Below are 24,992 nucleotides of genomic sequence, written 5' to 3' on the forward strand. Positions count from 1 at the left end.
ATTCTGTCAGTCTTAAAAAAAAATACCAAAAAGGGCACAGAGATTCAGGATGTCTTCTATTAAAGCTACAAAAATTAATCCAGACTGCACAATTGAATTAAGATACTTAAGGCCTTATTTTATACCCAAATCCTCATACACAAGCACACTGTAATCAAATATATGCCTTTATTCAAAACAAGTTACAAATTCTGCAAATCCTGAGGATTATTTTGATATGCTTTGACTTTCTGGGGATTACAGGACGCTCCAGACTTCCCCGCTACAACTCTGGAAAAAAAAAAAAAAATCTGTTTGTGAGGATCGAATACACCTTCAGTGGGCTGCTAGGACGGACTGAGGAATAAGCTAATTTTTCTTCCCCAGTTTCAGTGACTTTGAAGGTTATTTTTATCACTCTGACAGATCCGAAGAGGTGGTTTCACCTGTGTTTTCAAGATGCTGGACATCTTGCTCACACTTCTTTCAGTTAGTTGTACTTGAAAGGCACCTCACAATTTACGTTCTGCTCTGAAGTCAAATCCTCTTATGGTATTTGCACTGAATTGTACACCCATGTGAGAGTGCACAGGTGTCAACTGAGGCCTAATTTTTAACTCTCAATAGCAATGCCATTAGATAAAGCTTTAAGGATTTCAAAGAGGAGATTTCCAAAGATTTACTTTGGATGTAATAAGCAGAAAAGGAATTTTACTGCAACGCCACCCTCTGGGAAAATATTACACTTTTAACTTTTTTCACAGCAGAAATTTTGACCTACCACAGTAGGAAAAGCAAAGGTGGACATTAACATTAGTTTGTGTTCAAAGTTTCACAGTGAGTCAGCACAGACAACACCTGGACTTGGAAATGAAGCACCCAAACCGACAGTGGCCATTAGATGTTAAAGGGACTGTTAATCTGTTCCTTTTTCCACATAGTGACTCTGAAGAACTATGAGACCAATTTCACAAACTATGATAAATCAAACACAATCACAGCACATCACACTCAGAAGTCCAAATGTCTCAAATCAAACGAAGCACTTCCATAAAAAGATACCTTTTATTAAACTGCATGCAAATCTCATCTTCACAGTCCAGATCATTAAGAGGCAGAGGTGACTATGCAAACAAATGATTAGCAGAGTCTGACACTGTCACATTCAGAGTGTGATTTCCTGTTATTTCTGTTTAGTTGGAGGGGGCAGCGAGCACAGCGTCCAGGGCACTCTGAGCCTCTTTGATCTGCTGCTGCAGTCTCTGCTTCATGGCCTCGTTCTGAGCCTTCTTCAGCATGTCCTGCATGTCTTTGATGGCAGCCCGGTAGCCCGGAGCATTGTGAAACACTCGGATAGCCTTGTCGCCACTGCACACCAAGAAGCGTCCGTTAATGTCAAACCTAAGGTCCGTGATCTCCACGCTGTGGACGCCGTGCATCTCCTCCTCCAGCTTTCCGCTGGCAGCATCGTACATGGCCACGTTGCAGCCATCGCTGACGGCCACCACCCGGCCGTCTGGAGACAAGGCCACCCGGCTGCCTTCAGACGAGCTGCAGGGAACGGTTTTCAGGAGGTAGGGATCCTGCTGCTTTTTGTACTCCACGTCCGTGTTCCATAGCTTCCACGTGCCGTCTTTGGAGACGCTCACCATCCTGAAAAATGAAAAGAAAGTATTACTGCTTAACACAGCAGGCTTCTTTACTCTCAGCTTAACGTTTATATGCCATTTTATGTTGTCTCAGCTTATAAACAACCATTTATTTTCCATCTCAAATATTGCAGCGTATTACCTGCGAGAGTCGTTGGAAAAGGCAAATGCGTGGACTCCAGCAGAGTGGCCCTTCAGGTCAAAGGCTCGCACCACCTCTCTGAAGTCTCCTCCTTTGCCGAAGCAAACCTCCCACACCTTCACATCAGGAGTGAAGCCGCAGGACGCGACAAACCTGAGCAAATAGATGAAGCAGGATCAGAGCTCCCAAAGAGTGACACGCAATTCAAACACTTATTTTTATTTCAATTTTTATTTTACTGAATGGAATTTAAAAGTAAAAAACAATATGAAGAAATCATCTTACATGTGGGAAAATTACTTTTCAGCCCTTTACTTTTCTCAACAACAGTCAACCTACAGCTCTTACTGTAAAACATCGCTTATAGACACTTTTTCTGTTTTAATGTCGTGAAACAGTAAAACAATAAACTTACAGAGTAGATGTATATCATTTCTAAGCTTTCAAGTGTAAGCTGTGCAGTAAATAAGGAGTGTGACTGACCTGCCACACGGGGAGATGGCAGCATAAGAATTGGTTATCTGGTTCGTGTTGATAGAGGCCAGCACCTCTCCTTTCAGGTCCCAGATGTTGATACAGGTGTCGGTGGAGGCACTCATGATAAACTTGCCTGTGGGTGAGAAACACAATATCAGCCCCATAAACTGGTGACAAATACTGAAAAATAAATAAATCAATAAAGGGTTTTAACAGATATTCCCTTTTTTGACAGCTTTCTTCTCATGTGAAACTAAAGTCAACTTTTGATGCTTGTTGGTGGGTCGATTTTTTTCTTAAAACAGTTAGGCTGTCAAGAGGCTGACTAACCCAAAGACTGCACAAATAATCAAAGAGATGGAGCAGATGAATAAAAGAAACATTGAAATGAATTTACTGATTGTTAAATACTAAACCACAAATGGTTTCACACACTTTCAAAAACCCAGCTGGTGATAAAAACAAACCCAGCTGTGTTAACTGCGTTACTAGCCGATACTATAAGTAAAAACTTTTAAGTTATTTCGGCATTCTGTACCTGTCTCTGCGATGCCAATGTTGAGGATGGTGGCCTTGTGCTTCTGTGGGAAATCCTCGGGAGCAGCTTTGAAGCTCATGGAGCCGTCATCCTTCTTTGTCATTTTGAAGATTCGTATGCAGTCTCCGTTGGCCAACCAGGTGATAAACGCCCTGTAGAGAAAAGGAGAAAATCAGTGAAGGAGGCGGCGCTTGTTTCTGAAGATTACCTCACCATAACTCTGGTTGTGTACAGTGCTTTGAAAAGGTATTGGTCCACTTACTGATTACTTTTCTTCATATTTTACATGCTTACATGTTTCAGATCATCAAACAAGTTACTTCACAAGTAACTTTCTAAACCTCTTTGACCTGGTTTATGTTAAACTTACACTAGCTCTTGTGTACAATTCACTTTCCTTAGGAAAGAGAAGAAATGCTTTATGTCAGTAAGTGTAGTTAAAGACCTGGAGTCAGGGCTAAACCGGACCAACGTAGCGTGATCCAGCTCCACATTGGCTCTCAGACACTTGTGCTCGCGGTCCAGGAAGTCCTTGGTGCTCCAGATCCGAACAGTGCGGTCGTCAGCACAGGACGCCAGGTACTTCCCGTTACTGCTAAAATCGAGGCACGTCACATTTCCACTGTGGCCCTAAAAGGCACATGGAAACAAATACACACATGCTGAAAAATGGCTATGGAGAGGGTGCAAGTGAAACCTTGTTAAATTATTTCAGAACAGCTCACTGAGTTGAGCTGCATCCAGACCAAAACAAAAGCAAGGCTTTTAACTCGCATAACCTACAGTGACTTAAAACAAACCAAATTCCGGTCTCTTATGAAAACTCTTCCTTGTCCTCTGAGGCTTTTACAATGTGTGTGTTTGATGATTGTTTCAGTTTACCTTCAGAGAGGCTGCCAGCAGCGGATGGCTGAAAGTGTGTTGTGTAGGTTTATCCTTGCGGCCACGCTGCTTCTCCTGCTTCTGCTTCTTGGATTGGGAACCCTTCACAGCACTGGCTTCAGCTGGAAGACACACAGGAAAAACATGACCATTGATGCCCACTAAGACTATTTTAAAAGGATATATACAAACTATTACTCAGATGGCTGTATATCAGGAGAATAAGCAGTTCTACTAATTGGAACTTTGCTGCTTTGATCACTGGCTGCTCCAGTCTGCATGCAAGTATCCTTGGGGAAGATAGTGAACCCCAAGTTGCTCTCCGATGGGCTCATAGAGCATAAATATTAGGTAGTAAGTAGTTAGGCATAGGAAAAAAGTACTTGTGTTAATAAGTCTTGTAGTACAAAGCACTTACAAAACAGAACCAGTCCATTTATAATGCTATATGTTTAGCATTATATAGCATATAACATATCATATAGAAGTTGTAATTTTGCACAATTTCTAACATAAATATAAACAAAATACATATATTCATTTTGTTTTTTAGGTTTCCATTTTATTTCTTTACTTTTTATTATAAGTTTTTCTATTATCATTATTTATTTAAATTGTGTGGTTTGTGTGGTTGGTCTTCTGTAATTTTACTAACAATATAAGTGTATCTAACTTTTATAAGCAGTCTAACAATAACAGTGTACTCTTGTGAGCTGCTATGAATCAGTTATCTCTGAGGGAAAAATCATTGATGGATAGCTCTTGTTTATGGATCTTCTTCAACAAGCCTGCACATTAGCATGTATGTCAAAGCCCAGTCATAAGGAAAAGGCTAAGAACAGAAAAAAAGTTTTATTTCCACACATTTCATTTTAGAACAAAACTGTTGGTTATGCTATTTCTGAACATGATGTGGGTGTTATGAAGCATTAACAAACAGCTAAAAGATAATTGATGTGTAATTTTCCAATCCTTGGTATCATGACACCCCCCCCCCCCCCCCCCCCCACAAACTCTGGAAATCAGGGAATTAGCTCTGGGAGGTTTTCTATTCACTGCATGCAATAATGTTAATAGAATGTGGAAAAACACTCTCAGCATGATTATTATAGTGAACTACAATTAAATTAAAAGCCAAGAAAATTGTGGAAATAAGCAATACGACTGGAAACTAAGAAAATGAAAAAGTAACCAAAATATATTTTTTTTAAAAACGAATTACTTAACTTCCTCCTTTAGTATAAAGACATACACATTAGGTTAACTGGTGACTCTTAATTGGCCATAGGTGTAAATGTGAGTATGGACAGTTGTCGGTCTCTAAGTTAACCCAGCAACAGAGTGGCAACCTGTCTGGGATAAGTGGAAGAAAATGGATGGATGTGATGGATAAAAATCTAAACTAAAACATCCAAAATAACTCAAACTAACCTCAAAAGAAAAACAAAATTCAAAATGAAACACAAACAAAACCTATTTAGACAACACAAAACTATAATAAGTTACTATTAAAGTGATTAACTCCAAGGTTATAAAAATTATGCCCAGGATTATTACTGTATTATTAGTCAATTATAAACTTTGAATCCTATTACCTGGAGAAAAAATAATAGTCTAACTACGTCTTTATTAGTCCAAAATTTAATTTAATGTAAATTCTTCTTCAAACATAGTTAAACAGACTCAACATCAGATGAATGTGCTAACCTTCCTCTGTTTTATAACTTTTAAGTACTATCTTTATACAGTGAGCTATTCTACGTTACGCTGTAAAGCGCTTTGGGGTCCTTAGGGACTAAGTAAAGCGCTATACAAATACAAGCCATTTACCATTTACATGTATAAGAGTGTTGCCATTAACTAATGTCACGTGCTACAGATACCGATTTGAACCTTTGTCATCAATGAAGCGTTAAAAAACAGGCAGTGACTCGACAGAAAGCAGTGCACCCATTGGTCTGTTAATGTGACAGTGACAGCCACTCAAAAGTTACCGTAGCTTGTACTTCTAGCTGAGTTCGTGTTAATATCGTTGGCACGGAGCTCTTTTGTTGAATGAATCAATTACTGAGTAAGTGAATGAATGAATGCAGTATGACTGACTTGCCGCCTTCTCCACAGTCTCCCCCTTCTCCAGCTAGCTAGAGTTACGTTAGCCTGAGTAGCTCTTACCGGCAAACTCCGCTGCCTGCTCCGTTTCCTCTCTTATTTCTTCTTTCCGTCTGCCCACCGCTAACGCAACCAGAATAACCAGTGCACCCAGTAACAAAGTTAACGCGGCCAGAGCAGCTATCTCCATGTTGACACCCTTCTGCCACGTATTTTGCAACGCTAACGTCTCCTAAACTAACCCCGCACGACTGGGGCACCGCGCATGCGTCCTAATAGCACGCTTCATCTAAGGCTGCGTTCATGTTTACGACTGTAAATACGAGAACCCCCCGCCCCCAAACATTTCCGTGAAACATATACAGTTTATTTTAAATGTATAAACATTCCGTTTCCATTCAGTTTGGCTTGCATGATTTTAACATGACGTTAAAAGACAACTTGATCTCTTAGATTATTCGTTTTCGTTTTTTTCTTAGTTATAACGGCGTTATCTAGCGTAACTGCCACAATTTTCACATTTCCTGTTCTGGGTGTAGTCATGAATGCAGCACAATCCGGGTATCAAACCGTCTCTAATGCCACCTAGCGGACTGGCGTGTGTGGAATGTTTGAAAACTTTTCAGGAGAAAAGTTGGAGCCATGCTTCCACGATGTTTACACCAAAATGTATATCCTACCATCTGAATGTTGCTGCAAAAATCAGGACTCACCAGACCAGGCAAATTTTTTCCATTTTTTTACGGTCCATTTTCTGCGATCCCGTGTGAAGAGTATCCTCTGTGTCCTTTTCTGAGCTGACAGGAGCGGCACTGATTGTGGGGTGTCTGCTGCTTTAGCCCACCTACTTCAAGGTTTAACATGCTGTGCATTCAGAGATGCTCCTCTGCATTCCTGTGTTTGTAATAAGTAATTAAATGAGTTTTCGGATCAGTTCAAAGTTTCTTAAATTACCCATCCCCATGCTCAGTTGAACTTCATTTTGACCATGTCTACAAGCCTAAATAAATGTGATTTAGATATTTGCATCAAGTATACCTGAAATATTTAAAGTAAAAGCATGTATTCTTCAGGAAAGTAGCCATTTACTGTTCCGTGGCAAGTGGTAATACTTCCAAATATGCTTTAAAATGCATTGTGATTATTTTCTGAGAAGAAAAAGAAGTTTGGACTTGTATCTAGTCTGACGTTATATTCAATCTGATTTCAACTCCAGCTTTCTTGAAATTAAATCACTTAAATTTATTGGGACTAACTCATAGACACAGTGCCCAGTAAAACACTACTTAGATCTCTCGGAGTATGTTGGATATCAATTCTTGACATTCTTGTTCTGTAAACAGCATGTCATTAACAAAGCATTTTTCCAATGTGTTTCATGTTTTTGGCAGGGGAGAAACCAGAATTCAGAAGAGAAACCCACAGAAGCTTGGAGAAAAAATCCAGACTCCATAAAGAATCACTTTCCCTTCTTGCTCTGCTGTTCATCCACCATGTGTAGCAAACCCCTCTTTAAGGGGCTCTTCTGATTGGATGCCCCTCACAAAGAGAGGTGTTAAGGGTTACTCCTCTCATGAACATCATACAACCAGAAGTAGAAGAAAAAAACAAAAAACAAAAAAACAACAACTATCAGAAACTGTGCGTTTGGAGAAGTTTGACGCCTGACAGGGTTTACTTGTTCATAGAGTGAACAAATTACTTGAAACTCTGGCCAAGTTTAATATGAGGATCCACTATTGTAACAGTATATACATGACAGAAAATAAGAACAATCATAACAGGTCCTCTTTAACTTCCTGCAACATTACTAAGCAATACTTGTATATCCACTACAAAAACAGAGCATACTGCTAATATACAGTATGAAGTATAGCCTCCACGTCTTGGGAAGAAAATTTGGCGATCTTTAAAGGTTTAATGTGGAACATCCACAACTCACATTTTTATTTATTCAAATTTGACCATCCAAATAAAAAAAAAGAAAAAAGAAAAAAGAAGAAACAAAGAAAGACCCCCCCCAAAAAACAAAAAAAACCAAAACAAAACACAAAACAAAACAAAAAAAAACCCAACTGGTAACGGCTCACTTTTCACAATAAGAGGTGATTATTTCTGAGAACAGAGATCATTTGAATAAAACAGCTGACATAAACTGCTTTACTGTCCATGTTTGCTGCACGCTCAAGAACAAAAATAATAATAATAAAAACAAAAAAAAATCCCTGTATCGCTGTGAGAGATCCAATAGAACAGACTGTAATTTTTTAGTAAATCTGACATAAGGTATCAGTGACATTTCTGAAGTGGGGATAATGTGTTGCTGTGCAGATATTTAAAAACTCACCATATATCACAGTTACATGTGCATTAACAGCAGGTAGGCTGAAGGTAAAATGTAACTGATTCTAGCAGATTTGTTACGTTTCAGTGAATTAACAAGGATTCAGTGCCTGGGCGCAAAGAGAGGTAGTCTGGCACAACAAACACACACACAAGCACACTCTCATCTCAAGATTCTTTTCACAGGGAACAAGCTGAAGAGTTGGCTTTGGTTTGTCAGCGCTAGTCGAGTACTCATCCTACTCACATACTGACCTGCTAATTCAATCAGTTGGCAATCACTATCAAAAAAGGCCATCCACAGGAGGACTCTGGGAATGCTTGCAATGACAGAGTACGAAACAAGAACACGAGGGTCTGCACAAACTACGTTAAGACATTTACTAAGTCACCCTTTTAAGTGCAGAAACACATTATTCATTTACAGGGTCAGAGAGCCAATTAAAAAAATAATTTAAATGCAAACTTTACATTTACACTGCAGTGTTGTGTACCTTATCTGAATTGACTGTGCATTTCATCCCATTCAGACTCAGTCAGAGAATGTACTCAAATATTCAGGTAACATACAAACCAGCGAGCGTTTCACGTAAAAAAATAAATGTCTGAGCCGCAGCTCCACCTTTAGCTCGACTCAACTTTCTCCTTAAGACGAACCAATGGGAGTGTCCGTGTACGGTAAAAGGAAAAAGAACTTTGGATATGCTTATGTTCAGCATCTATCAAATAGTCTTTTCTCTTTCTTCAAGTATAGTACATCATTGTGGTTTCTCTCTCCTTACTGCTGCATTCCCTCACTGGGTCATGGACTCAGTAGGCTAATGTGCTCTTTCTAACTCGTATGCAAACTTCGGGCCAGCACAACCCACTGGAGGAGGAGAGGGAGGAAGCAGAGGGCATGGTGGTAGCTTGATGGGGTGGGATGTTGGGCTTAGAACAGAGCAATGTTAGCCGGGTTAGCCATAGCAGCAACAGCTGGAGTCCTCCGAATGCGTTTTTGGAACAACGTGGCAGGCTACTTCTTCCTGTTGTGTTGTCGCCTCGCCTGCAGCCTCTGCCGTGCTCCGGATGGCTTCGATCCAGCTCCGATTGAGAAGGAAGGAGTTGCTGGAGATCCTAAACAAAATAAAAAAATATGGATATGTAACAATTTCTGCTACAAAGTATCTAGTTCTCAACAGTGGCATCAAATTTTCAAACTTCAAAACTGCCTCTTAATTTCATCTAAATCAGGATCAATATCAGGTCTGACAAGGAATTCTTATAGTGAGGCAACATGCTTTTAAGTATTTGGCTCCAATAAAAATTCCCATAAGCTTGCCTCAAGCCCACCTTTAATAACAGAACCCATGTGTTTCCACTTTGGCCTCACAGCAGTAGATAAACAGGCTAAATCCCACTACATTGCAATGCACAATGCTACAGTGTAGCATCCTATTACCAACAGAAGAGGTATAGAGTAATTTAACAAATTTATCAATAAAACTTTGTGATGGTGCTGCACTTTCACTAAATAAAATCAGAAGACTAATTTGTTTAAATCACTGGGTTACAGCTCCTTGAGTGCAACAACCTTTTAAACATCTAGCCACACATCCCTACTAAAGCCCCAGCTGGGCATCACCTCTAAAAAAAAAAAAAAAAAAAGAAAAAAAGAAAAAAAGAAAAGAAAATTGATGCCTTACCAAACTGAACAGCATTGAAGCCTTGGAGTGGAGTTCCAGGACTTCCAAAGGGAATTGGACCTCCAGCAGCACTCTGGCCAAAAGATGGTGTTGACGTTCCTGCAGGGAAAACAGCATGCAACTTCAAACACCCAACACCTAAAACTCTGATAGACCAACATAGTAACCTAACCACAGAGATCTTTCTGTCAGTGTGTGGCACAGTAGGAAACCAGCACTCACACATAAGTGCAACCATACAGTGATGTAAACAAACAAAAATGCAGCCCACCCTCCCCACCACTGAGACCCGTTAATTCAACTACTGGTTATGTTTCACATACCAATCATTTCAATTAATTTACTATCATTTACTGGTAATCAAAACTAAAATTATTTTAAGATATTTGCAACAGACAAAATTAGTGTAGTGGTTAACATCTTTGCCTAACACGAGAAAGATCCCTGGCTTGAGACTAGGAGGAGACACAAAAAGGTCACCCGGAGTAAAATCTGTGCCAAATCAAATGTCTGGTGTGATAAAAACCCTTTCAAGCAAGGGAGCAGCCAAAAGAAATAGCTAGCCAACATTACATTCATTGCTTGAACCGATCTACAGGTGGGCTTAAGACATAAACAAGCAAAACAACAACAGTCTTAATTCCTTACCAAAAGCTGGTTTGTCTGTAGCAGCAGCCCCAAAGTTGAAGCTTCCCATCTGTGGTCCAGGATTATTGGAAACTGGTGTTCCAAACTGAGGGCACGGCATTCCAGAGCCAAAGTTAAATCCACCGGATGCTGGCTGAGCTGGTCCAGAGGGAGCCGGCTGAGGAGCTGCACTGCCAAATCCGAAGGTGGGTGTGGAGGAGCTCTGAGCCTGGGTTGCTGCACCGAAACTTGGTGGAGCTGAGGGTGCAGCTGAGGGAGCGGCAGTGCCACCGAAAGCAAAACCAGCAGTGCTGGCTCCAAATGCTGGTTTAGCTGGGGTCCCAAAACTGGCTGCTGTGGTGGTAGGAGTTGCCCCAAAGTTGAAAGGAGCTGGGGCAGGGTTAGAAGCAGGTGTGGATGACGCTCCGCTGCCTCCAAAAGTGAATGGCTTTGGCGCTGCTGCTGTGGAGCCAAAGGTTGTCTGAGCTGCTGGGGCTTCAAAAGATGACTTTCCAAAGTTGCAGGTTGACTGTGTGGTAGCAGGAGCAGCAGTGGAAACTGTGTTGCTCATGGCAAAGCCTCCAAATGAAGCAGTGGTTGCATTCTGATTGGGTGCTGCCTGGCCAAATGTAAATACTTTCTGGCTGGCAGCCTGAACATCTGGCTGTGTGGCACCAAATGCAAAGGTACCCTGGCTGGAGGTTGTGGTTGAAGCAGTAGCAGGTCCTGGAGCTGGGGCCGTGGCTGCTGCTGTAGTAGTGGTGGTAGCAGTTCCAAACTGAATTGTGCCGACAGCATTCTGAGCCTGATTCAAAGCTGAGTTGGTGGTACTTGTTGTAGATGTTGTGTTCCAGTTTCCAAAGAGGGATTTCATAGCTGGCTGTGGAGCAGGCTGTGAAGTGGGAAGGGAGCCTGTGGATGTGCCAGCCGTGGTGGTTGTGGTGGTTAAGCCAGAAAACAGAGATGGGCCAGCTGTGTTGCTGCTTGTTGATCCACCAAATACTGAGGCTGTACTGCTTGTGCTTGAAATTGTAGAGGCTGCCTTTGCACTTGCAAGGGATGGAGGCTGTCCAAAGCCAGTAGCCGCAGTGGCTTCTCCAAAGATGGGTTTGAAATTCTGGACAGGTGGTTTGCTTTCTGAAGCTGATGTAGCTGAGGTGGTGGTGGCAGTTACAGCAAAGATGGGCTTAAAGCCTGAAGCCATTAGTGGGTTGGTGTTACTGACTGCCGCAGAGCTGCTGGCTGGGGCTGCAGTAACAGCAGTTGAGTTAGATGTTGAGGAAGCAGAGGAGGCGCTGACCTGGCTAGCCACCCCAAATAGGCTTGCCATAGGTGGGGTGCTGCTGGCAGCCTGGGAGACCTGACCCAGCAGGACCTGAGCAAAGGCTGAGGACTGCTGCACACCCGCAGAGGAGGACTGGGAGACTGCAGGGATTTGTGGGGAAGCCACTGTTGTTGATGCCTTCAGGATTGAAACACTAGGTTGTGCGGGTGTGGTTGATACAGACACTAAGGGCACATTGGGAGGAAAAAAACATGAGTGTACAGAACAAAGAAATTAAAGGTAGTCAAAATTAAATCAAGTGAAGAGCAGTTGTACCTGAACTTGCACTGGTAGCGGATGTGGGAGAAGGAGCGCTAGCTTTCTTCAAAGCCTCCAGCAGTGGGTTGGGGGCTGCAGGCACTGTACCAGCACTGCTCACTGGATTGGGATCCAGGTTAATGACTGGGGTGGCAGAGCTAGATGTGGGCAAGGGAGCTGCCAGAAGGCTGCTCAAGGTTGTGGTTGAAGTGGTAGCGGTAGCAGTAGAGCCAGCAGAGGGAGCAGGCAGGGTGGAAGTGGTGGCTGAGGGGGAGACAGTCTTCTCAGGCTCTGGAGCTAAAAGAAAGAAGAGGGTCACACATGCTAGGGCTCATGTTTTTCCTCCATTTTGGTTGAAACACATTTATGTAGATTGACTTCTTTCACAATGGCTCTATAGTAATATAGATATATTTTATGTACATTTTATACATATCTCCATGCGATTTTTCTATACACATTTCTGTACATTGTTACCTGTATATACGGACTTCAGTTGCTTATGTATATAGGACCACTTTGTGTCTTTGTTTTATATTTTATATTCCCCTTACTATAAGAGCTGTGTAACAACAAAATTTCTCATCCGTGGGATAATAAAGGTTTATTCTTTTCTATTCTATAAATAATTTTTCTGGTGTTTAAATCTTTACATGTGAATGAAGGGTTAACAGATTGAACTGAATGCAACTTACCAGGTGTCTCCAGGACCTTCTGTATCTTACTTATAGCAGCCTTCTTCTCCTCATCTAGATCTTTAACAGTAACTGTATAACCCAGTTCAGGAGGTGGGGGCTGCAAGGAAGCACAAGGAGAGACTAAAAGCACTGTAATGGCTAAGCACGAGAACAGAGGTTTCTAATGAGACTGCAGTAATCCTTACCAGAGAAATGTGATCATCCCGGTTGCTGGACACCAGCTGAATCTTCCTTTTTCTTTTCCCACTACCACCAGAGTCTGACGAGGTATTGAGTTGGACCTTGGGCAATGGAGCCAGTTTGACTGGAACATCATCATATAAGGCACAATAAATAAGAAGCAATTTAATGTCTCTGAAGGTTTTTTTCTTTTAAGTCAACTGCATTCATGTTTTGGGGCACACAGATTGAACACTGCACAAATCCCAACTTGTTGTTCATTCATTCAGATCCACTGAATGAACGAACATTTGCCACAAGAAAAACAAACAAACAAAAAAAACAAAAAAAAAAAAAAAAAAAACCTTTCTTGGGATGTTTCTGGAAACCATTTTCTTAAACCGAGTAATGAGGGGTCAAACTGGCTAATCAATTTCTCTAAAAGTAAAGAAGCAATCTGAATTAAGCACAATTGAAATGATAATGCTCAAACGCATGAGTTTGAGACCGATTTGAAAACTCTGATAATATTCTTCAACAGTCTTAAGAGTTAACTTAACAGTAGAGGGCCACTAAGATAAACCCCATGCTGGAAAATGGGTCTTTAGGGTACAAGCGAATGAGTTTCTGGGATAAGAAATGACTTTGTGTAAATAAAGTCTAACTAGCATCACCTATGATCACTTCCCAACAAATTAGCTCTATGGATTTTTAATTAGTAGTAGAACTTTTCAGTCAGTGTTGCATAAATCTAAATAATCTGCTGCACAGAGCTGCATTTCTAGGACAGATGAACCCCTACACAACACAGCCACTCAAGGTATGACACTCACAAGAGACGAGTGTGTTGTCCATAGACGTGTGATCTGACTTTGCAGAGGATGCTGAGCTGGGAGACTGCGTGTCGTCCTCTCTGGAAATGAAACTTAAGGTTACAATCCGCAATACTGGATTAAATGTCAACAACTGATCAGAAACCTAGCAGAGACACACCTGGGTCTTTTTGAGATGCCCTCTGGAGTCTGACAGCGAGATGATCCAGGGCTGGACAGAGGGGAGCTGGGTGCTGACGGCTTCTTCCACTGTGAAGGGAAAACAAGATTTAGAGTGTCATAGCTCCACTGTTTCCTCTAGAATCCTGTGCGTCTTTTAATGCAGCAGAGAAGAGTTACCTGGTTGAGACCCAATGAAGAGCTGTAGGAACTCTGGATGGCATTTCTCCTGGTGCCCGGGGTTCCTCTTGGAGCATGAGCTCCACTGCCAGAGCTGATTGAGGATGTCCGAGACCTCTTCATAATGGACTCCTCAGTCACTGAGGTCATCCCTCTTTTCAGACTTCCTGGCCTGGGAAAAGGAAAGTATTTCTCTTAATGCACAGGTAGCACCACACTATACTTCACCCTGCACCACAGGCTTTCATAAGTCATGATCTAACTGCATGAAAAGTTTAACTTACTTAGGAACCAGCTGTGACGGCGTGCCATTGGGCAAAAGGGGTTCAAAAGCAGAGTGTGCACTTCCACCGCTGTCATTACGTCTTAGGAAGTAAAAAATTAATTAAAAAATAAAATGGAAAAAACCAACAACCATTTATTATTTTGAAATATAACAACAGAGAAAACACAGCACATTTTACATAGGTTAAGTTTTAGTGATATTTCCAATTTTCTTGGCATCCTTCAGTAACTCAAAACTGCATTTGAGCTTTGGTAATGTATTTATAGAAGACTTTAAGGCCACATTTGTATGTGTGATCTGTATCTATTCAAATTATTGGGGGAAAAAGGGAAGAAATGAATATAGCATTATAATGCAGATGTTATATGCATTCATAAGAATGCAAGGCCCCATGTGGGAGTGTATATTTTGTTGGAACATTACATTAGAAGAGTGAGCTTTCCAAGTGCACCACAAATGGACTGGGAAATGGTGTTAATAGGAAAAAGCTATTCATCCATTCTGTTTGCAGCTGTCCGTAAAGCTAAGAGACCGAGACAACTAAAAGCATCAACAGGCTGTTTTTCTGTAGCCTTGCTAATAACCACACTATGCATTACCTACAGACCAAGAAGGTTTAAACAAAACACATGATACTTTTTATGTCTTAGGTTTGCTGTGTGAGTAGTATATTTTTTCTCCAGTCTATTTTTTACATTTATTTCAGTTTAAATGTTTTTATACCTACTTTTAGTTTACTATAATAACCTTACAGCTATCAGACAAAAAAAAAGTGTCGCCAAGCTACATAAAAAGGCAAAAATATAAAGCTTGTCAGCATTCATGTGCTGCCTCGTACCTTCTTTTGCTTTTCTGCTCAGTTGTAAAGCTCCTGTCCTCGTCATCCACTTCTCTCTTGCGGCTTTCCTTCAGCACCTTGAGAACACTCTCTCTGGAGCACGGATCGGCAGGCGCTCTGGGGAGAACGGCATAACTCAAATGGTCCATGCTGGAAAAAAAAAGAAAGGTAAACAGCCATTACAAAAGTTTTATCAAAAGGGTTTTGACATTAATCTCTTAAAACAGGTTATGTTAGAGTTTAAAGAGATCTGACTCAAGCTGATGATCTAGACTGAAACACTGTAATGCATAGATCACGCAGAGACCTGGGGGAGCTGTGGTCAGGCCTGGCGATCTTCACTGTGACAGGACTGAGGGCAGCCGGGGAATTGCGAGGGCTGAGGATGTTTTTCTTTCTGAAACCGTCCCATTTGACGGGAGGAAGGATTCCCACTGACGAGACACCCGGCTGCTGCAGGGGGTAGTGGCGCTGGGGTGTGATGGTGAACCTGCTCGCTGCTCCCGGTGTCTCCCTGCAGGACAGAACAATTAGAGGCCAAGGCAAAATGAAGGGTCTGAAAGTCTGCTTTTCGTCTGTGTTTTTGTAATCCCACAAATGGCCATAATAGATTTTTCTGGGAAAACCCAAACATATAATACTCACTAATATTACAGAAAACGTGAACTTTTGTTCCTGTCTCTGACATTTCATGTCAGATACCATTCGTCAGTCTCTATAATGGTTGGGGCGATAGCGGAAATAAATCCCATAATCAGGTAAAAGTCTAATGCTTTCTAAATACATTACTACATTGCCATCTTAAGGATAAAGGACACTCTTTCGAGGATGCCAATGTTCACATTTTGGACAGAGAGGACAGATGGTTTGAAAGAGGAGTGAAAGAAGCCATCTATGTCCACTGTGAGCGACCATCTTTGAACAGAGGCGGGGGTTTACGACACCAACTCTCTGCCATCTATAATCCAGTTTTGAGATCCCTTCCCAGACGCCTTAACGCCCACTCACATCCTGGGCCATCTGACCTCAGGAATTCGCATGATAAGGTGGGGCCAGGTTTCACAATGAACACACCCGAAACTCTGGCTGATTGGGACCCACACCCAGTTTCACACCTTGGCTCAGGCGATTAGAGGATCATCAGGGGGTCCTTTTGTCCCTCTGTGGGGGGATACTCCCACTAGGTTTATATCTGGGACTCTCCACCATTTGACCTTAGAACTGAAGAAGCTTCTCGGATGAGAGGTGAAACGTCTTCAAGTAACTTAAAGAAGTCCAGACGCTTTTCTTTGCAAGCTCCTTTGACTACGATGACCTGGATGACTGAGAACCTTCACAGATACATTGCCAATACAGCAAACCTGCTAAATATGCTTTTCAGTTCTAAAGTAATTTATATGGCCAACAATTCAAGTTTTCTGTCATAACTGTTCACAGATTGGAAATGCCGGTACTATATTAGTAGTAAATTACCGTAATGAGAAACTCTTGCACATGACATAACCTGTACAGATATATACGCATAGGGTTGCAGTAACGTGTAGCACATTTGGATAGCTGTGTGGAGCTACAGAGATCGCTCTGACGACTCGAAGGTTAGTCATTAAAAACCGCCAAGCTGCACCTTTAACCTTTTGAATTCCAACAACTTAACCGCCTCCATTCAAAAAGACCGGGCTGTATTACGCCGGTAAAACCGTGATGTGATTGATTTGATTTTAGCCTGAACATACCCAGCAAATGAAAGCCTTCTGTTTGGAGTATAGACAGCGTGGTTGGGTCTGGCCAGCTTTTCCCGGAGCTGCTCTCGGGGATTTCTCACGGCTCTCCGCCTCCCCGAGTCGGCGGTTGGGCTCTCCGGTTTCCCGATGTAACTCCCCATGAGAAAATCCCGGGGGCTAAAAAGAAAAGACTCGCTTGATAAGGATTCCTTTCGATAAACGCCGCTTTCAGCGAGTCTTTGACTTAAGTGTCCCTCTGATTCCCGGAGCTCGGCTCTGTTGCTGCCGCTGCTCTTCGCTCTCCCCCGTGCGGGTACCGGTACGCCGGTCGCCTCCCAGCTCCACAGCCAGCGCCGCAGTACGGCCGGAACGTTTAGCCCACCCCGAGGATTCGGGCCTAACCTGGCGGGAAGCGGTTCTCCGCTATGATAATAACAGACAATACAACAAACTGCAAGAATTAAGGTCACATAAAGAAAAGTGGGAATATAATAAAAAGCGAGAGTAACTAGGCCTAGAGCAGAGAGAAGCAATAAATGTTTTTCTCTAGGAGACATGGCGGCAACGCGCCGCCGGAGGACTCTCATATCCCATCATGCTGTTCTTCCGACATTACTTCTTGGATTTATATTTGTATTCACGCGCATTAGCGCCATCTACCGAGGTGGGGCTGTTAAACGCCGCCAGTGTTACTGCTCGTTAAATTAATCTTCCTTTTGCTGAACCTTGGACAAATGTAATGTAAACTCTTGTGTAAAATATATGTATGATTATTATTTTTATTTTTTGCATATCGGTCACACTTAAAAGTTTCAGATCATCAATTCAATTTTAATATTAATTTTATTTTATTTATTTAGGACAGTGCATGTTAATGAACATAAATGTAAAAAAATTACATGAATGTAAACATACCAGATTATAGCCAAGGGCTAATTTCCATCTGTTGTCCATAAAACATAAAGACAAAGATAACTGGAGTAAACATAGCATGCAGTTTGTGAAGGGGATCCTGATAATAGTCTGGGAATGGTCAGGGATGAGTCTTTCCAGGGTCTGACGTGGGAAGTCAGTGCCACAGGTCTGTAATCCCGGGGTCCGCTGTGACGTCTTCCACACTGGGACCCTCTGCGGGCTCAGATTCACCATGAACAGTTAATGAAAGACTCCACAAAGCTGGGGGCACAGGCCTTGAGGACAAGGGGACTCACCCTGTCTGGTTGAGCAGACTTGCCTGAGTAGAGTCTTCTCTGTTCTCCTTGAACCTAGTCACGAGCGAAAACGATAGGTGTGGGAGGGGTGTCAGGATTTTCTCAAGATTTTATGGTGCAATGTGGAGAGAGAAAGAGAGTGAGTGGCTTGGCTGTGGATTGCAGGCTAACTACAGGTAGGTCAGTAGGGGGGGTGAGCATTTACTGCAGTGTCAAATCTGTTGAAAACAAATTCAACTCATGGGATCTGCCCTCACTCAGGTGCTGAGTCTGTAACTGGGCTATGACAGAGTGCTAATATCAAATGCAGCAGTGGGGTTAGCAGAGGGAGGAACATAAACAGCCACCAAGATTACATGGGTAAAGTTCCTGGGCAAATAATCCGGCCTGAGTCCAACAGCGCACAGTTCAAAAATCACCAAACAACGGTGGACCTTTAAATTTAGATTTGCCATGCTACTCTTCTATTCACCTAGACAAGACCACAGACAAGTGTTTTTAGCAGAATGTTAATGATATTATTTAAACGTTTTTTCTTGGAATGAGTACTGTGAGGACTTCTGGATGGAGAAAATGAGAGTGAGAGCAGGACATATGAAGCAATGTTGGTGAATCATTAGTAAAGAGGAACTGAGGGCAGCTATGAAGAGGATGAAAGTGGAAAGCCGGATGGTCCAGATGACAACCTGTAGAGGTATGGAGATGTCTAGTAGAGCGAGCAATGGACTTTTTGACCAGACTGTTTAACAGAGAATGCCTGGATGAGGTCAGATACCCGGGGTCAACCATCCAAACCAATGGAGAGGGGACAAGAAAGGTGAAAAAAAAAAGAGTGCATGCAAGGTAGAATAGGTGGAGGCCGGTGTTAGGGGTGATTTGTGACAGAAGGATAGCAGCGGGAGTAAAGGTAGGTAGTGAGACCTGCTATGATATATGGCTTGGAGCTGGTCTCACTGAGAAAAAGATAGGAGGCTGAACTGGAAGTGAGACAGCTGAAGATGTTAAAAATTTTCATTGGGAGTGAGCAGAATGACAGGATTAGAAATGAGAATATCAGGGGGGCTGAGCAGTTTGGAGACAAAGTTAGAGGCAAGTCTGAGATGGTTTGGACAAATGCAGAAGAAGGAACAGTGGATATATTGGACAAAGGATGCTGAAAATGAGGAAGCGCACAGAGAAAATGCATGCATAGGGATTGGTGTGACAGAAAAGGATGCTATGGATAGGGTGAGATGGAGGATCCACTATGGTGCCCCCTAAAAGGAACAACTAAAAGATGAAGAACAAAAAAGAGGATAAATTTTATTTTACTTGATTTGAAATAAATCAGACACCATATTATGTCAAAACATACAACAAGGAAAACAACAGAAATTATGGCCTCCCTGAGATTTATATCATGAATATGATTGTCATTACTTCAGAGAATGTCACAGCTGGTGTACAAAAAGAGGTATGAAAGCCATGTTTGTCTTTAAAATTTAATAGATCATTGAAAATTACTCGGTTCACCTACTTACATAGCAAAATAATTAACTTTCCACATCAAGAAAGTAGATAAAATTATTGCAACTACAGATTCTTAGTTTCCACAAATAAGACCTGTTTTCAGTTTTTAAAATGTAGATTCCTCATCCTTTGCATGGCTTCTGTTTCTTGCACTGAGTGGAGACATTTCGACTTCAAAGGTTTTGTCAAACGCACTGCAGTCCACGAGGAATGCTCCTTTTTCCAGGGAAATGCACGAAGCAAATCGGTGACCCCACAAAATCTCATCCTGTGTGTAGGATGTCCTTGCCTGGCATGTCATACCTGTAGAAAAGCATCAGCGGGTTAGGAACCGGTCACTTTACTGGAAAAAGATCCAACAGATTTTATCAGGACATAACTTTATTGTGTGCAAGTTTACATGAAAGCGCATCTTTTTCTCTGCATTTATGCACTTTAGCCAGCCACTGAGCCATAAGAATAAAGTTTTTTTTTATGAACACAAATTTATTAATATTTTAGATAGTGAACAGTAACAGTAACCTTTTTCTTAGTTGGTTTCAGTTTGCCAACCACTCAAACAACGCCAAAAAACTACCACAAAGCAGCTTTATGAAGATCTATGCTACTGTACGTGTTACTGTAACATTACAAAAACAACCAGTAAACATCACAACAAGTAATAAAATCCCAGTTTAATAATAACACACATACTTAGCTCTTTTCAAAAATGACAAACATGCAAAGTTGTAAACGTAGCTGTATCCGTATTAAACAGCACAAGCACAACATTTCTACAAACCTGATGCCTCCACAATGCCTTCCAGGATAACGATAATCTCCAGTGTCTCCCTCTTCAAGCGCTTGGCCCCCACCTCCCAGAAGGGACTACTGTCATTGATGATATGGGCAATGGTTTGGGGCTCTACCAGGAGAAGCCTGTCTCCTCCAGTGTCATAGCCCAGATTGATCTCTGTCTGCTCCAGTGGGATGAACTCTCCCTCCTTGGTCTGCCTGGATTTGATCAGCTTGGCTCGGATCTTGGCGTCCACCATGTGGCTCTCTCGAAGGTCACCTATGCGGAAGAGCAAGCAGAGCTTCTCGTCACGCTCGCAGATGACGCAGTGTTTGCTGAAGATCAGTGTCTGGGCCCTCTGCTGTGGTCGGGAGATTTTAACGAACATACAGCCCACCATCACAGCATCGATAATGGAGCCGGTGATGGACTGGACCATCAGGAGCACCACACCCTCAGGACAATTAGCTGTTACCCTCCTGGTGCCGTACCCAATAGTCCTCTGGGTCTCCAGAGATAGCAGCAGGGCTGAGAGGTAGCTGTCCACATTTTCAAAGCATGCCTGCCACTGGGAGTCGTGGACGTGTGCAATGTCGTCACGTAGCCAAGCATCTAAAAAGTAGATTGCACCAAAGGACATCCATGTGAGGATGTAACAGGCAGTGAAGACAAGAAGGAACCAGAGATATTTAAGATCTACTAATGTGGTGAAAATATCTGAAATGAAGCGACTCTTGTCTTTAATGTGCCCCAGATTAACCCTGCACTTGCCGTCCTTGGTGACGTAACGCTGGCGCTGATTGTTGGTAGTGACACATAGAGGCTGCTCGTCTCCCAGCAGCTTGCAGCGCCTCCTGAAGCTCTTTGCACTGTGCCGCTTCTCTGTTGGAGAGAGAGCAATGTTGCCCCTGAAGGTTGATTGCCATTGAGAGCTCAAACGTTTAAAGTGTTTGTTACGATGCATGTGCAGAGATTTCAAGGTGTCTTCTACTGATTCTAGAGGAGTTTCTTGGATGACGTCCTGTTGATGAACCTCATGCTCAGTCGGAGCGAACACCTGAGAGGAACTCTCAGGTGGACACTGAGGCCCCTCTTGGGATGGTGGGGGTGATGAGCAGTTAGTGATCATCATGGATCAAAGTGAATTTATCTGCAACCTGAAATTGCAGAAAATATTACATAATATTCACAATATTCCAAAAATATTGCAGAAAAATGTGGATATGGATGATGTGATGTGGCCAACAATGATTCAACATTGCACACAGTTCATGCTTTATTGTCGGGGAGAGTTAGTGTACACAGAACAGAGTGGTTGAGTAAACCAATGGCTCTAGTCGTGTAGACGTTCAGAAACCAAACCAAGCATCATAGTGACAAAGAAAGGTAATATATGTGACTTCAGACATGACATGGTTGTTGGCTGAAACCACGGGAACGAGTGTCACAGACAGAGCACTGAGGTCAGAAAGCATTTAGTCAAAGTTTACACAGGATTTGTTACAACAATCTTTTAATACTTACAAACAGATAAGTAGGTTACTGAAAATGTTCATGTAGGTATTTTTTTAAACCAACAAGAAAGTAACTATTATTCTTTACTGGCACGATAGATAAATAAAACATGACTCAGTGTCGGAGCTACATTTTAAACAGGGCACAAACAGGTTGTTTGGAAAAAGAAAGGAATCGGTTTTCAGTAGCAGCAACATTTCTTCTAGTACTTCCTTAACAGCATTTTCCACAGGAGACACTTTGGCATGTCACCGTAAGAAAAGGTAATGGGTAAATGGTTAAGTAAAAGGGGTATTGAACTTAATGGATCCCTGTCACACTGTCAAGTCATAGTATGAGACTGGGACACAAAATTAATAAAACCATTGTTAACATTAAGTGTTTGAATTGCATTAATAAGCGTGCAGTGATGCAAATGTCTACATTGGTGAGGTTACATATCCACCTCTGACTGGCTGACAAATGTATTCAGTGCAACACGTGCAGTATATTAACTTTTCACTTTGTGTATGTCGTGAAAAGTTCTCACCCCTGAACTGAACTTGTGCACTTCTTAGAAGTCTAACTTCCATTCTAAAGTAATTTAAATTAATTTAAAACAACAATCAAAATAATAAATCTGGTTCTTGTCATTCTTTTACTGAATAGAGAGAACACGACTCAGTTAGTCAAACTATTTCTAATTATTTTATTTAATCATCTTCCGGAAGAGAGAGACATGCACAGCCCAAAGCCATTTTGCAGATCTCTAGCGTTAGAAACCAAAAATGGTTTGTGTTATTTTGGTCCTTTACACGTCACACATAGTTTCGATAAAAACAACTCCTTCTGTGTTACTTAGTTCCTACTTAGTTCTGTCTGGTTTCCTGTATATGCCTCTGCAGCTCTGCACTAAACTTCCTGTTTTTCAGTCTGGCTGAGCACTTGGTTTATGAGTCAAAGCTGGCCTTGCTTTACAGGCCTTTATTATTAAAATACATAAAACAATATAATCTAAAAAAAAAAAAAGGACTAAGAACATATATTTATTCTTTAACTATGTATTTACTTATTCATGCTGCCAGGTCATCCTCTATTTATATTCAGGTGATTCACGAGGTGACCTCGGATTCAGATCAGCATAACAGCAGGTTTCATCTGTCTGAAGTGGGCTGATCAGTCACCGCTGCAACTTGTTGCACATGCAGGGATTGTCCTAATCCTTAAAATTAATCTGAACTACACCAAAGAATACAAAGGATTTGAAAAGATTACCAACTGTATTTGCCTGAAGGCTTAAATCTAGAAAGTAGTGTCCAGATGTGGCCAAAATTCATCTTGACTACATGTGTGCCCCATCTGTGTAATACATTTACAGCTATCAAGCAACATGAGTCAGGGAGACAGGAAAAACATTCCAAAACAAATAACAACTTACAATCTTAAATCTTTTTAGCCCATTTAAGCTTTAGAGTTGCTTAAGCATAAAGGGTGTCGCATATCTCACGTGTTGTATTGATAATATAAACACACTTAGCAAGATTTTTGTTTTAAAAATAAGCATCAGCCATATGTGATAATTGTCAAATAAGATGTAGTCTATAAATAAAAAGTAAACTATTATAAAATATAGTAGTTTATATAGTTTAACAATGATAAAAAAAAAAAATCCTGTGTTACAATAGCCAGTTACAATCAATATAATTTAATATGAAGCTTAATTATGAACTCAGTCCAGACATTTTGTAAGGTGCAACAGTATAAACAAATATGGTGGTAATACAGATTGATATTCAATTAGTATTATCTTCTACAACTTTGTAACTTTAGAGGTTTTATATAAACAATAGTCATTTCCATACATGTTGAACTGTTGTGGATGGGTTTTATTATTTTTTTTCATTCTTTTTTGTTTCATTTTCAATGTAACCAGTCCTTGTGATGTTTTTTTGTAACTATATTTACAATACGTTAATACTTAGTCAAAAAATATTTTGAGTAAAAAAAATTACATTGCCAAATATTCCATGTTATGCTAAGCTGACCTCATGGTGCACTCAGACTGACTGCTACTCCAGGCAACGAAAACCTGAAGTAAGTCGACAAGTACAGTATGCATGTATTTTTAAATTTTTAATGAGTTATTTCCAGGATATTCATTGGAAAGTAGAATATGTAGCGTAGTTTAATCAATAAGGGTACTGGCAGAAAATAATTCACCCACATTAGACTGTTTTTTTGTTGTTGGTTTTGACAGGTAATCTTTGATGTTTCCCTCAATTTTCAATTTTTTTTTTTTACATTTTCCATATCCAATCAATCAGTTAACCAAATTAATCCAAATGTATCATTATGAATAAAAATTAATTTAATTTAGATTCCTGTGAAAACAAGCATTACATAAATACCACACAACAGTGTATCTGTGTTTTCTATTGCTTAAAATACAGGACAAGTAACTGAGTAAGTTTAGATAAAGAAAGCAAAGACAGTATTAATGTCTTATAGATTGAGTTCACATGTTCAGATTTATTTACTGAAAACCCCACATACCTCTGCAAAGCATGTCTTAAGATGAACGCTGCTGCTGGTATAATGTAACTTCCTTCAGCTCATCGGGGTAATCAAACGGAGGAGGAGAGAGTTTAGAGTGAAGAGCTGCTGCTGTGGAGCTATGCAGCTGTTTGTCTCCTCCCCCTCAATCGTTCAGAGCACAAACACTGACAATGTTTTTTCATTCTTACAGTCTGCTTTCACAAAGATTCATGGTGCATTCAAAAGCCTGCAACAGTTTTTGGAACATTTCAGCCCAGATACTCTCACCCTAGTCAGATAATTTAATCAGCCCTGAACATAATAAAACCTGGGTGATACATTTTTCTTTAACTTTTGTAAAGCGATTTGTTGAAATGAAGCTGGAAAAAGTTCAATAAAAGCATGGACACTTAAGGCTGTTTTTTAGGTCATCTATCAGTGGTGGCAGCTGTAAATGAAACAGACCCGGCCGAATACAATACAGGGATCAAATTAACGAATGGAACTTACAAAAATAAGCTGCTACTATATTCTCTGCATACTGAGCATTATGAAGTTGTATGATGGCAAGACCTATCACC

At 41.2% G+C, this 24,992-nt stretch overlaps 3 protein-coding genes across 4 annotated transcripts; all 3 read right to left on the reverse strand.

The window, feature by feature from the left end:
- Nucleotides 1-154: 154 nt before the first annotated feature.
- tbl2 (transducin beta like 2) lies at nt 155-6,050 on the reverse strand. Its single transcript, XM_084940810.1, has 7 exons — nt 5,840-6,050; nt 3,668-3,789; nt 3,231-3,415; nt 2,786-2,937; nt 2,254-2,380; nt 1,771-1,923; nt 155-1,632 (listed from the first exon to the last, which is right to left on the reverse strand). Exons 1-7 carry the CDS (start codon nt 5,964-5,966, stop codon nt 1,173-1,175), a joined length of 1,326 nt encoding a protein of 441 aa, XP_084796936.1. The 5' UTR covers nt 5,967-6,050; the 3' UTR covers nt 155-1,172.
- Nucleotides 6,051-7,432: 1,382 nt separating this feature from the next.
- Nucleotides 7,433-17,525, reverse strand: pom121 (POM121 transmembrane nucleoporin). Its single transcript, XM_084940811.1, has 13 exons — nt 16,900-17,525; nt 15,474-15,680; nt 15,167-15,316; nt 14,327-14,407; nt 14,043-14,214; nt 13,864-13,952; nt 13,704-13,783; nt 12,897-13,015; nt 12,709-12,808; nt 12,032-12,310; nt 10,453-11,940; nt 9,805-9,903; nt 7,433-9,235 (listed from the first exon to the last, which is right to left on the reverse strand). The coding sequence occupies exons 1-13, from the start codon at nt 17,472-17,474 to the stop codon at nt 9,135-9,137; spliced, it is 3,540 nt and encodes a 1,179-aa protein (XP_084796937.1). The 5' UTR covers nt 17,475-17,525; the 3' UTR covers nt 7,433-9,134.
- Nucleotides 17,526-17,848: 323 nt separating this feature from the next.
- On the reverse strand, nt 17,849-24,934 carry LOC146379526 (G protein-activated inward rectifier potassium channel 3-like). Of its 2 annotated transcripts, XM_084940814.1 has the most exons (4): nt 24,430-24,934; nt 21,154-21,539; nt 20,389-20,994; nt 17,849-19,910 (listed from the first exon to the last, which is right to left on the reverse strand). In XM_084940814.1, the coding sequence occupies exons 2-4, from the start codon at nt 21,512-21,514 to the stop codon at nt 19,714-19,716; spliced, it is 1,164 nt and encodes a 387-aa protein (XP_084796940.1). In that variant the 5' UTR covers nt 21,515-21,539; nt 24,430-24,934; the 3' UTR covers nt 17,849-19,713. The 2 variants fall into 2 exon arrangements, with proteins under 2 accessions (XP_084796940.1, XP_084796939.1); XM_084940813.1 differs by having other exon boundaries at nt 20,389-21,539.
- Nucleotides 24,935-24,992: the final 58 nt, after the last annotated feature.

This window comes from Perissodus microlepis, chromosome 10 (genome assembly GCF_051167445.1).
Source record: "Perissodus microlepis isolate ML-2025 ecotype Zambia chromosome 10, ASM5116744v1, whole genome shotgun sequence".
Classification (NCBI taxonomy): domain Eukaryota; kingdom Metazoa; phylum Chordata; class Actinopteri; order Cichliformes; family Cichlidae; genus Perissodus; species Perissodus microlepis.

What these genes read in the sequence shown, in the direction of transcription:
- tbl2 (XM_084940810.1), bottom strand. Translation starts at nt 5,966, where the DNA reads ATGGAGATAGCTGCTCTGGCCGCGTTAACTTTGTTACTGGGTGCACTG. An exon ending in GCAGGCAGCGGAGTTTGCCG is followed by an intron (nt 3,790 to 5,839) that starts GTAAGAGCTACT and finishes TGTGTCTTCCAG; the next exon opens with CTGAAGCCAGTGCTGTGAAG. An exon ending in GCCATCTCCCCGTGTGGCAG is followed by an intron (nt 1,924 to 2,253) that starts GTCAGTCACACT and finishes CTATTTGCTCAG; the next exon opens with GTTTGTCGCGTCCTGCGGCT.
- pom121 (XM_084940811.1), bottom strand. Translation starts at nt 17,474, where the DNA reads ATGAGAGTCCTCCGGCGGCGCGTTGCCGCCATGTCTCCTAGAGAAAAA. An exon ending in GAAGGTCCTGGAGACACCTG is followed by an intron (nt 12,311 to 12,708) that starts GTAAGTTGCATT and finishes TCTTTCTTTTAG; the next exon opens with CTCCAGAGCCTGAGAAGACT. An exon ending in CGCTACCAGTGCAAGTTCAG is followed by an intron (nt 11,941 to 12,031) that starts GTACAACTGCTC and finishes ATGTGCCCTTAG; the next exon opens with TGTCTGTATCAACCACACCC.
- LOC146379526 (XM_084940813.1), bottom strand. Translation starts at nt 21,514, where the DNA reads ATGATGATCACTAACTGCTCATCACCCCCACCATCCCAAGAGGGGCCT. An exon ending in AGGCATTGTGGAGGCATCAG is followed by an intron (nt 19,911 to 20,388) that starts GTTTGTAGAAAT and finishes GCTTTTCTACAG; the next exon opens with GTATGACATGCCAGGCAAGG.